General features: G+C 45.3%; 1 protein-coding gene across 1 annotated transcript; it reads left to right on the top strand.

The window, feature by feature from the left end:
- Positions 1 to 2,149: 2,149 nt before the first annotated feature.
- Positions 2,150 to 10,617, top strand: cyp27c1 (cytochrome P450 family 27 subfamily C member 1). Its single transcript, XM_088993149.1, has 9 exons — positions 2,150 to 2,552; positions 3,930 to 4,120; positions 4,251 to 4,453; positions 4,914 to 5,123; positions 5,457 to 5,620; positions 8,802 to 8,968; positions 9,038 to 9,116; positions 9,672 to 9,875; positions 9,986 to 10,617. The coding sequence occupies exons 1-9, from the start codon at positions 2,262 to 2,264 to the stop codon at positions 10,103 to 10,105; spliced, it is 1,629 nt and encodes a 542-aa protein (XP_088849275.1). The 5' UTR covers positions 2,150 to 2,261; the 3' UTR covers positions 10,106 to 10,617.
- The last annotated feature ends 1,813 nt before the right edge of the window (positions 10,618 to 12,430 follow it).

Here is a 12,430-nt window from a genome sequence, read left to right as displayed (position 1 = left end):
CACAGAGGGTGTATATTGAATGACTACACCATGAGAATTCATGAGAGTGACGAGCGACTTGGCAATAAAGATGATTCTGATTCTGATTCTGAAAAGGAGGCTCTGAAGCAAGGGGCTTTCTTGGTTTAAACGCTCGATCAAAGTCGTGTGACATTAGACACGACCACTTTTATGATTGATAATTTTATCTCTGGTTTTATTGTTCTTGTGTTTATGAATGGAAAGTGACCTTGAGAGTTTTGAAAGGTACTAGAAAATAACAATGTATCAAAACAATGTAAAATCATACATTTATTACAAATTTAATATTGACATTATTTAATTAGCAAAATACGTAACTAATTATGTAATTATTTCAACGTAATATTAATAATTATTACTTTAACTATTTAATTATTTGATTATTATTCTTACTTGATTAATCATTTATTTATCCCCTGACTATCAAGTGTCCTTGAGAGTTTTGAAAGGCGCTGAGAAATATAATGTATTATTATTATTCAATTAATATTATTATTACAAAATTAATTAGTTATGTTTTTATTTAAATTATTTTTATTTAATTTAATTTAAAACAGATTATTTACTTACAGACAGTGTATTGTAGGTGTTCAAATATCTGACATGTTTCGGCGTATACTTCCGCCTTCGTCAGAGAGGTGTTGCTATTAATTTTATTATTAATCGATAATAATAAATTATTATTATTATTATGCAATTATTATTATTATTATTATTATTATGAAATTATTATAATAATACTCATATTAAGGGACAATAATAAATTATTATTATTAAATTACAATAATACTTATATTAATCCAGTTTAGAAATGTGCTTATAAATGAAATCGATGAGAAGGTTTCTTCAGCCGTCATCTGTACAAAAGTGAAGGTTTCGGACGTTTCGCCTCCTATCCAAGAGACTTCGTCAGCGAACTAAAGTCTGACTGGTCGTATCGGCCCCATTTATATATCCCTAATGTCCAGACCTAGTGGCGCCGGACACAGCTATGATAGGTCCCTACTCTCAGGTTGGGGGGGCGCGGGACCCCCCCCCTTGTGGCCCCACTGATTGTTCCTACATTCCTGACTAACGATTGGCCTATTACCCCCACTCCCCCCGGTATCACCTCATCAGCATAACGACCCTCATCAGCATTGCGAAAGTTGCCTAACCTGTTTTGCCTGAGCAGGCTATTGTATGAACGATCCAAATTGAACCTCACACCACCCGACCGGTTTAATGAAGGATTTTGTTGTTTGAAAGGGGGGTAAAAGAGGCGATTCTTATAAAACAACAAAATCCTTCATTAAACCGGTCGGGTGGTGTGAGGTTCAATTTGGATCGTTCATACAATAGCCTGCTCAGGCAAAACAGGTTAGGCAACTTTCGCAATGCTGATGAGGGTCGTTATGCTGATGAGGTGATACCGGGGGGAGTGGGGGTAATAGGCCAATCGTTAGTCAGGAATGTAGGAACAATCAGTGGGGCCACAAGGGGGGGGGTCCCGCGCCCCCCCCAACCTGAGAGTAGGGACCTATCATAGCTGTGTCCGGCGCCACTACACTAGGTCTGGACATTAGGGATATATAAATGGGGCCGATACGACCAGTCAGACTTTAGTTCGCTGACGAAGTCTCTTGGATAGGAGGCGAAACGTCCGAAACCTTCACTTTTGTACAGATGACGGCTGAAGAAACCTTCTCATCGATGGACCACTCCTGTACGACTGAGAGCTTACACAGACTTATAAATGAAATGTATAATAATAATAATAATAATAATAATAATAATAATAATAATTATTATTATTATTATTATTATTATTATTATTATTATTATTATTATTATTATTATTATTATTATTGTTAGTCTTATTCCTTCAGCGATCTTTCTGGTGTATATTCATGGCAGTGTGTCTGAAGGGGTGAAATGCACGCATGCCGATAGATCGGTGTGACGTAACAACGGCATGTTGTAATCAACCCCCCCCCCCCCCCCAAAAAAAAAAAAAAAAAAAAAAAAAGGATGAACCCAGCAGTCTTTTGAAGGGGTCGTGGGTGGAAGAAAACGCCCACATCCCGAAGCAAACATCCAATGGAAGTTGTCCAAGGGTGCGTTTTAAAGCGCTTCCCAACACAAATCCAGCAGCCTCACATTACTGCTTTGAGCCCACCGGGCGAGCACGTGCTACATGTAAACGCCGACCGGGTCGCTCTTACGTACGGGGGGCGGGGGGGGACAGTCACCCCCAAAAAATGGCCGCGCTCAATCATTTGACGACCGCTAGCTGGAAATATCTGCGAGGCGATCGTCTGAATAAGCAGCTGCCGGCCACGCTGCGGGCTCTGCACAAGTCGGCGCCCAGCGACGCTTTCGGGGTCCCGGCGTCAACAGAAGAGGACGGCGCGGACGGCGCGTCCCCCGCTCTCATCGCGGCGACGCACACTCGAGTGAAAAGTTTGAAGGAGATGCCGGGACCCGGCATCACGTCCAACCTCGTCGAGTTCTTCTGGAGGGACGGTTTTAGTCGGATTCATCAAATTCAGGTAGGCGAGCCTGGCAATTGGGCAAATGGACGCATCGCGCCAATGGCTTACTCGCTGGTGTGGGCTCAAAAAGGAAACGAGGATCGCTTTTCTAGGAGTCTACTCTGACAGTCCTTTAGATCGTTTTTGCCTCGGATCCCAACACCTCTCACTCCCCGTTGTAGAAACGTAGTTACTAAAGCTGCCGAAAACATGAACATTGGCTGTTTTGAGTCACGAAGCTGATTTATTTATAATCACGCCATTCGGGCCGGCACGACTGTAGGATTGTTTTGACTTTCCCGTGGGTCAACGCAGGCTTGAGCGATGGGGAATCCTTCCCAAATATATTTTCAAGTAGCAATGAAAATGATGGCGGGTCTTTGCTCCGGCGACATCGACTCATTCACTGCCAGACCATGTGCCAAAATGTGTCCACTCCAGTGCCAGGGTTTTTGTCATTGTCACTCCCTTTAGGACTACCTCAACATTCATTGCGGCGTTAAAAACCTTGGACCACGGGTGTCAAAGTCAAGGCCCGGGGGCCAAATCTGGCCCGCCGCATCAATTTATTCGGCCCGCCAAAGCAAATCAAACTTGCGGAATCCCATGCTCGTCTATCCAGGCAGCTAGTAAGCGAGCTAGCTTGCAAATCGAGCACATCAAGTGCCGTGATGCGTACTAAAATGTGAACTAAAATTTAAAATTGTCATATGTAAGCCACAATAACAGTTATCATGTTTGAATTCAAATGAGAAAATTAGTTCATCGTGAATTTGTTGTGCGCTCTTGGCGTCGTATGTGGAGGGGTTGAAACATTTAGAACAACCTGCGGGAGGAAACCTCAACCAGCAGGTGGCCCGCGGCAAAAAATGATTTCTTTCATCGGAAAAAGGAGTTAATTCCTAACAGATATAGGTCTGCAGTTATATGAGCTTGAAATGAGGGCCGATGTCCAAAATACAACGGCTACATATAGCGCTTTAACAACAGCTGAAGCTGGAACAAAGCGCTAACGTGGAAAAAAGGCAAATGCTACCTACCCCCTTGCGGAAAAGAGGAAAAAAACATAGCCCGAGGCCATGGCCGGAGCTTTTTCGGCACCCAAGCATGAAAGAAGAAAAGCCGAACAAATTGGGGAATGGCGCCGGACCTCCCGAATAAATCAGTGAATGGCTGTGCATGAGTTAAAACCAAGGTTGAATTGTGAGCGGCGTGGATTCTGCGGGGCGTCGTTCCACTTTGGGGAATCTCATATTTTACTCTGAAGGAAGGCATGAAATGATGGAACTACGTATCTAGGCGTGTTGTTCAAGGTTGAAGGCGACAAAGTGACAGTCTAGTAAGTTCCATGAGCGCAAAGGAAGAATCTGACGTGAGCCTGTGTGTGTGTGACAGATGGAGCACAGCAAGAAATATGGCAAGATTTTCAAATCCCGTTTCGGGCCTCAACTGGTGGTCTCCGTCGCCGCTCGCGATCTGGTGGCGGAGGTGCTGAGGGCCGAAGGCGCGGCCCCTCAGAGAGCCAACATGGAGTCCTGGAAAGAATACCGAGACATGAGGGGACGGTCAACGGGCCTCATCTCGGCGTGAGTCCACTTCTCCTCTCATCCGTGACGGAGCGAGCGGCGGAAAAATCAGCGAGCGCAGCCTCTGAGATGTTTGCCGTCGGCCTGCTGCTTTTCCAACGGCTTTCCTCAAATGGCGTCTTTTCTCCAGGGAGGGAGAGCATTGGCTGAAAATGCGAAGCGTCCTTCGCCAGCTCATCATGCGCCCTCGCGACGTGGCCGCCTTCTCCCGTGACCTCAACGAGGTGGTGGATGACCTGATCGACAGAGTTTGGACTCTGCGAGCGAGCGAGCGGGCGGACGCAGCAAGTGGCGTCAACGTCAATGACCTCTTCTTCAAATACGCCATGGAAGGTCCGTCCGTCAAAGAGGAACGGCCCTTTTGTCAGAAACAAAAAAGGGAGATGTCCGTCTTATTGATGGATTACTTTAGCCATTTTTTATGGATTTGTTTATCGAAATAGTTCATGAATAACACCATCAATTCATTCATTGATTCAGTCATATTTAATTCATCAACCGGTCAATCGTTTCATCGGATATTTCTTAGGGATTCTATTGGTTAATTACTTGATGTCTTTATTTTTATTGGTGTATTTTTTATTGGTTAATTACTTTGATGTCTTTATTTTTATTGGTGTATTTTTTATTGGTTAATTACTTGATGTTTTTATTTTTATTGGTGTATTTTGTATGTATTACTTGAAATGTTTATTTGCCCGTGTTCATTTATTTGTTTATTCAATGAGTGAATTTGTAATCGTTGATGTTAGGTTTGTTTGTTTATTTCTTTGTGCGTTTGTTGCCCTGTCAGGTATAGCGGCCATTTTGTACGAGTGCCGTTTAGGCTGTCTGGAAAAGGAGATTCCCCAAGAAACGCAAAAGTACATCAATGCGCTCAACCTGATGTTCAGTTCCTTCAAGACCACCATGTACGCCGGAGCCATTCCCAAGTGGCTGCGACCCGTCATTCCGAAACCTTGGCGGGAGTTTTGCTTCTCCTGGGACGGCCTCTTCCAATTCAGTAAGTTGCCCTTTAACCTTGGAGGCTAACGCTTTTGCGCAGTCGATATTGCCGTGTACACGTATACGGAGTATTTGATTGAAGTGTAGTTTCAAAAAGGCACCTCAAATCTTTCTCCGGCATGTCCATTGGCAAATAACAAAGAGGCCATTGCCAAAGGAAAGGAAAGGGAACTATTTGAGGGAATGACTTTGTGGGCGTCTGACTTCTTTTGGTTGCATAACTTGCTTCTCTCTTGCCTTTCTTTTCTTTCTTTCTTTCTTTCACCACCCTCCCTCCCTGCCTCCATTTCCCTTTCTCTTGTCCCGCCCCCCTCACCCCCCACCTTCTCAGGCGTTCTTCACATCGATAAGAGACTGGGTGAGATTAAGGCCCAGCTGGAGCGGGGAGAGGAAGTGAAGGGCGGCTTGCTAACGCACATGCTAGTCAGCAAGGAGATGAGCATGGAGGAAATCTACGCCAATGCAACCGAGATGTTGCTGGCGGGGGTCGACACGGTGGGTGAAAAAGACCATCCAGGAATGTCACGGGGGAACTGGATGTGTGCTTTGGCGGCACATGAAGGCCTCGCGTGTGTGTGTGTGTGTGTGTGTGTGTGTGTGTGTGTGTGTGTGTGTGTGTGTGTGTGTGTGTGTGTGTGTGTGTGTGTGTGTGTGTGTGTGTGTGTGTGTGTGTGTGCGCGCGTGTGTGTGCGTGTGTGTGTGTGCGTGTTTGTGTGTGTGTGTGTGTGTGTGCGTGTGCGCGTGCGTGCGTGTGTGTGTGAGTGAGTGTTAGGTTTCAAGGGTGGCGCCACATCCATGCCTCTAGCTGTGCCAGCGTCAGGTCAGAGTAGTTAATGGTGATGGTAGTTTGGGGTGGGGGTGAGGTGGGGTCCACAGAAATATGATAATCTTCTTCTCAGTGTTCACTTACTGCAAGTGATTTCTAATGATGTGGAAACACTGAGCCTTCAGTGCTTCCACATCATTAGAAATCACCTGCAGTAAAACAAGTCATTGTGGTTTAGGGAGTTATTGTTGTTATTATTGCGATTAATTCATCAGACATCAGATTAATCCTTTGTATTTTCTGATAGGATCGGATTATTCTTTATTCGTCTCGCAGTGGAGACATTGACATTTCATAGCAGCAAAGGGATGAAAGTAAGCGGAAAGGAAGGGAAGAAGTAGACAAACCAAATACAGAAGCTGCTGTAAAGGCAGCCACTCTCGTGGCGCCATCTTGAAGTCAAAGCAAGAAAAAAAACAACAAATACGACACGGACGATCATCCTGCACCATTTTCATTGTATAAAGCGGTTGCAGATGAAAGTCGAGAGGATCAAAGCATCCTTTTCACCGGCGGATCAGTGACATCACGGTGAAACGATCGCATCTGCTACAAGCTAAATGTCATTTGCAAACACGGAGCTGTAGCATCCGTTGACGAAAACAGACATCTACTGTCCCACATAAATCCGCTTCAATTCCAAGCCACGGCCATTGCACGTACGCGTCCATTGTCCAACTGTGCGGCCGTGACAGTCAAATGGCACAGACGTTCAGTCCAAATCAAAAACCGCGCTGGCGTATTGGCGCTGTAGAAAACCTTGTGGGGAAATTATTCTGGGCAATATCACCAAAGCACATTTCGGTCATCCTTTTCATACCTGGAGCAAAAATCTGCACGTGGCTTTGTTTCTTTGAGGTTCCTGTCGGATTTTTTTACTCAAATGATAATAATAATAATAATAATAATGGGCCCGGGTGTTTTGCGGGTGGTGGGGGGCACGTTTCGGTTGAACTTGTTGCAACGGCCGTGTGCTGGTAGGGGGTGGATTCAGCGGCGCTACGCCTTTGACTCAGCAAACACAGGAACTGTCAAGACACGTTAGCCGCCGCTAGAGTTATGGCGCACACTGACCAGAGGTGAGCTGGCGTCAGACAAATTCTCTTGGAATCCACCAGGGGGGAGTCGAACGGGGGCTAGAAAATACCAGATTGGAGGGAGGGGGGCGGGGGGATGAGCCTTTGTCATATGATTCCCCCTTGGCCTTTGCCGCAGGTGTCGCTAGCGTCTCTGCCAGCTGCTTTCAAGGGTGCGAAATGGAGGCCGGGTGGGGTCTTGGGGTGGGGGGGGGGTTGCTTACTCAAGAGACGGAGGGGACATATGGCGTGGCTGGAAGGTTCCCACATGAAAAGAAAAGCCTGGAGAAAGCTTTGCTTGCTCATTGTCAGACGCTGATCTCCATGGCTCTATTCGCAGCCGGTAATCAAATACTCGACTGGGGAAAGTCACAAGAAGGCTGAAGGGAAACAAGCAAAGTCCCCGTTTCACTTGAGACCTCGGACAAACCCGCTGAAGATGACACACCCACCGCATTCGAAGGGGCACCTTCAATCAATCACATAAAATCTTAACATCTTTTCCATACAGCTATTAGTGGCTAGCTATCTGTTTTGGCTATCTACTAGCTACATATGGTGCGCCGCATTATAAGCGGCCCCTTCAATCAATGAATGTTTTGGCTATCTACTAGTTGGCTAGCTAGCTTTCTATCTGTGGGTTTAATAGTGACTTTCCGTGTATGAGCTAACTTACTATCTAGCTATAGAGCTTTCTAGGTGGCTAGCTATCTAGCTAGCTATCTGTTGGCTATCTACTAGCCGGCGTGGGTGAATAACGCCAACACTTGTATCTATTGCGGCACTACTTACGAAAAAGATCAAGGGGAATGAATAACATGGCACAAAATAGGAATAACAAGAAAACACAAATATTGGTTTTTAAAAACTCCCGTAAATCTTCTAATATCACACGCGACTATTTAGCAAATGACTTTCTTCTCGCTGCGGGTTTGGATGATGACTCTTGAACTCCCCAAGTTGGGTCAAAACGAGGTGGTGACATTTGAATTCAACGTAACGTTTTGCGCTTTGTTTTATCTTCAAATTAACACCGAAACGTTTGGTGCTAATATTTATTAGCGTGACACTTTGTGAATAATTCAATTCATTCAGTTTCAATGTGACCCCTTTGCTAGCTAGCGTTGCTGTACAAATGCTAACATAGTGAGCTAGCCTTTCCGGTCTACTTTGACCGTTTCTCCAATAGTCAACGTGTCGTGTGTGTTTGGCACTGCGAGGCCTCCTCTTCAATCCACACTGGCTGCATTTAGCGGCGTCTCATTCTGCCGAATGATGGCAAGAGGGCGCAAGGACGGACGGGAAGTGCAGCTGGTGTGTGCTCAGCACGTGGGGAAAAATAAGACCCCCTGCTAGAAGTCCACACTCACCAAAGCCCCCGACACGCTTACGCAACGTGAGCAAAACTCCTCGATCAGCTCGCGCTTACAAAACCCGCCTAAGTAAATTGAAGGAATGAAAACAGAATCAGAATTCCCAGAATCACAATCATCTTTATTGGTCCAGTACGTAGAACGCGCAAGGTAGAACACGCTGAACTAATATCATCATCAAAAAAATTGCAAAGAGGCACTAGACACTTCTATTTGTGTTAGTGTTTCGAGAGCTCGTGGCGACGGGGGAAGAAGCTGTTGAAATGTCTGCTGGATTTGGATCGGTAGAGCCTGTATGAGGGGAGTCGCTGGAAAAGGTGGTGGGCAGGGTGCAGAGGGTCCTGTAGGAACGTAATGGACTCTTCCGCTGTGTTTGTTTGATTGCGATCTTTTTTTTCCAGACATCTTTCACCCTGTCGTGGGCCAGCTACCTGTTAGCACGGCACCCTGGAATCCAAGAGCAAATTTACATGGAGGTGATAAGGACTTTGGGACGGCGAGGCGTGGCCTCAGCTGAAGACGTCCCTCGCTTGCCTCTGGTCAAAGGTCTGGTCAAAGAGACGCTCAGGTACGCAACGCCGCACAATTTGCTCCCGTGTCTTTGTTGACGAACAGTCTTTTGTCTTCCTCTGAGCAGGCTTTTTCCAGTTCTCCCGGGCAATGGACGCATTACCCAGGATGACTTGGTGCTAGGCGGCTACTACATTCCCAAAGGGGTACGACGACACTTGTCGGGACGTCACACATGCCAAGCATGTGCTAGACTACAGGAAGGAACATAGCGTCTCTCTCTCTCTCTCCCTCTCTCTCTGTGTCTCTGCCTCCCTATTTCTCTCTGCCTCTGTATCTCTCTCTCTCTCTTTCTCTGTCTCTTCTCTATCTCGCCGTTTGTCTCTATCTCTCTGTCTCTGTATCTGTCTCTCTGCCTCTCTCTTTCTCTGTCTCTCTATCTTTCTCTTCCTCTCTCTCTCTGTCTCCCTACGTCTCTCTCTGTCTGTCTCCCTGTCTGTCTCTCTGTCTCCCTATCTGTCTTTCTCTCTGTATCTCTCTGTTTCTCCGTATCTCTCTCTTTCTCCGTATCTCTCTCTGTTTGTCTCTCTGTTTGTCTCTCTGTCTCTCAATCTACCTCTCTGTCCGTCTCTCTTCCTCCTTTTTGTGCGTGCTGCAGCCACGCAGTTGTAAGGTGATCCCTTATGACTCAGGCATCTTTGTGTTATCAATGGCCGCCGTGCAGTTGTTCTCAATAGCTTCCCCCCTTCCCCCTTTGCTAGACTCAGTTAGCTCTGTGCCACTACTCCACTTCCTTGGACGAGGAGAACTTTGCCGATGCTTTGGACTTCCGACCGGATCGCTGGATCAGGAAAGAGGCCTCGGATCGCGTGGACAACTTTGGCTCCATTCCCTTCGGCTACGGTATCAGGAGCTGCATTGGCAGGAGAATAGCCGAGTTAGAAATGCATCTCGTTCTGACCAGGGTAAGAAAGAAAAGCCCAACATTTGTGTTCCGACAACCGCGCCGCATGCGTACCGTCCATCTCCGGTAGGATACTTGCAGTAACGCGCGTCCTCTTGTCTTGTCGTGCAGCTCATCCAAAGGTTTCGCATTGTCACGTCGCCTCTGACTGCTGAAGTGAAGGCCAAAACTCACGGTCTTCTTTGCCCCGCCAGCCCCATCCACCTGCGTTTCCTCGACAGGCAAAATTAGGCCCACATTTCTCTCTGCAAACTATGCTTTGGATTGTTTTTTTTTCTCCAATTCTCACAAGACTGATTTCTGCACACCTTCTACTGAGGTTTTACGCGGCACACGCATCTTACTGGACCAATAATAGCAAGTCAAATACTGTAGTTAGTCATTAGTTTTTACTTTTCAGCTCAAACCACTGCATATTTTTGTGACTCCGGTCATTTGTCCTGTTGGCTGTTATAAAAATTCTGATTTAGACAAAGAACCGTGACCTCTAAAATCACGCAGTGCCTTTGAAAATGGACGTAGGGGGTGATCCTTCTCATTTTCAACACGTTTTCACGTTGATGGTAGGTAAACAGTGAATGTATCCAACATTTTTTGTTTATTTTTGCATAAGCGCCGGCTGTTATCTGACTGACTGTCATTAGTGTTCTAAACTACGTTTCTTTTTTTTTTAAACCAACGAAAGATGGGGGTTATTTGTAAAAGAATGATGACTGTGACGTGAATAAAATGTAGGAATGTTGTGTTTTTGTATGCACTGTATCAGGATAAAAGTCTTTTTTTAATGGATGGATAGTTTTATCTACTTTAAAGGTAAGGCAGGTAACAAGGAAGGGATGAAGATTTTCACCCAATTTCAGTAGAGGAAAATAGAACAATCTGATGTAGTATCTGTCATTATCTGTCCAATTGTATATTTGTTTTTTTTACTGCTCTGACTGCAGCTTCAGTAAAACTGGAAACCATAAATATAATCAAATTGTGATTTGAAAAATTATTTGTACTGATCTTCTAATGTTCTTCAACCGACGTTTGTATTTGTATTTATCTGCTTTGTGGTGTTTTTTTACTGCTCTTACTGTAGTTTAGGTAAAACTGGAAACCATAAATATAATGGAATCAAACAGTCTGCGCTCTATTTTTTGCTATCAGATTCATTTTTATGGTTTGAAAGTGTGAATTATGGATGGATATTTCATTACAACAATGAGAACACTCCAAATATTTCCACCAAATATACCGTGCATCGTGTACGGATTAAAATGTATACATATTTGACAATTAATGTATTGGTGTTAATATTGGTGACACACAGTTCCTTTCATTTTGTTTTTTTCATGACACATTGCTTCTTAGATATTGCATGAGGAAGTCTGGAGTGACAGAAAAGTATGTGAGAGCGGTGCAAGACATGTATCATGACTGTAAGACAGTTGTGAGGTGTGCTGTCGCTGTGACTGAGGAATTCAAGGTGGAGGTGGGACTCCACCAGGGGTCAGCTCTGAGCCCTTTCTTGTTTGCTATGGTGATGGACAGACAAGCTGACAGACGATGTTAGACAAGAATCTCCTTGGACCGTGATGTTTGCAGATGACATTGTGATCGGTAGCGAGAACGGGGAACAGGTGGCGGAGAAACTAGAGATGTGGAGATATGCCCTGGAAAGGAGAGGAATGAAGATCAGTCGCAGCAAGACGGAATATATGTGTGTGAATGAGAGGGATCCAAGTGCAAGAGTGATGCTACAGGGAGAAGAGATAAGAAGGTGCAGGATTTTAAGTACTTGGGGTCAACTGTCCAGAGCAATGGAGAGTGTGGAAAAGAGGTGAAGAAGCGTGTCCAGGCAGGCTGGAGCGGCAGGAGAAAAATGTCAGGTGTGAAGTGTGATAGAAGGGTTTCAGCTAGGATGAGAGGAAAAGTGGATAAAACCGTGGTCAGACCAGCCGTGATGTTTGGACTGGAGACAGTGCCACTGACGAAAAGACAGGAAGCAGAGCTGAAGATGTGGAGGTTTTATTTGGGAGTGACCAGCTTGGATAGGATCGGGAATGAGTACATTAGAGGGACAACTCATAATAGAGGCTTTGGAGAGAAAGTCAGACTGAGATGTTTTGGACATGTCCAGAGGAGAGAAAGTGACTATATTGGGAGAAGGATGCTGAGCATTGAACTTCCAGGCAGGAGACCGAGAGGAAGACCCAAGAGGAGCTTTATGGAAGCTGTCGTACAGTGGTCCATCGATGAGAGGAGCCGTCATCTGTACAAAAGTGAAGGTTTCGGACGTTTCGCCTCCTATCCTCCTTTATGGATGTGGTTAAAGAGGACATGAAGGTAGCTGGTGTGAGAGAAGAGGATGCACAGATAGATGGAGGGCATTGATTCGCTGTGGCGACCCCTGAAGGGAAAAGCCTAAAGGAAAAGAAGAAAGAAGAAGATTGCTTCTTAGATATTATTTTTTTTCTTCATCAAAACGTAACTCATTTTATATGTTTTTTAATGTTCAATAAATATGTAAATGCAGTCTAGTCAACGGTAGTGAAACGGTGCCAAGGAAAC

Source organism: Hippocampus bargibanti, linkage group LG03 (assembly GCF_051943395.1).
Source record: "Hippocampus bargibanti isolate YZ-2025 linkage group LG03, ASM5194339v1, whole genome shotgun sequence".
NCBI lineage: Eukaryota > Metazoa > Chordata > Actinopteri > Syngnathiformes > Syngnathidae > Hippocampus > Hippocampus bargibanti.
This window is presented reverse-complemented; position numbering and strand designations above follow the sequence as displayed.

Bases quoted from the DNA above. Each gene is read 5' to 3' on its own strand.
- cyp27c1 (XM_088993149.1), top strand. From the start codon at position 2,262: ATGGCCGCGCTCAATCATTTGACGACCGCTAGCTGGAAATATCTGCGA. The intron at 5,621-8,801 runs GTGGGTGAAAAA...TTTTTTTTCCAG, and splicing joins TGCTGGCGGGGGTCGACACG to ACATCTTTCACCCTGTCGTG. The intron at 8,969-9,037 runs GTACGCAACGCC...TCCTCTGAGCAG, and splicing joins CTGGTCAAAGAGACGCTCAG to GCTTTTTCCAGTTCTCCCGG.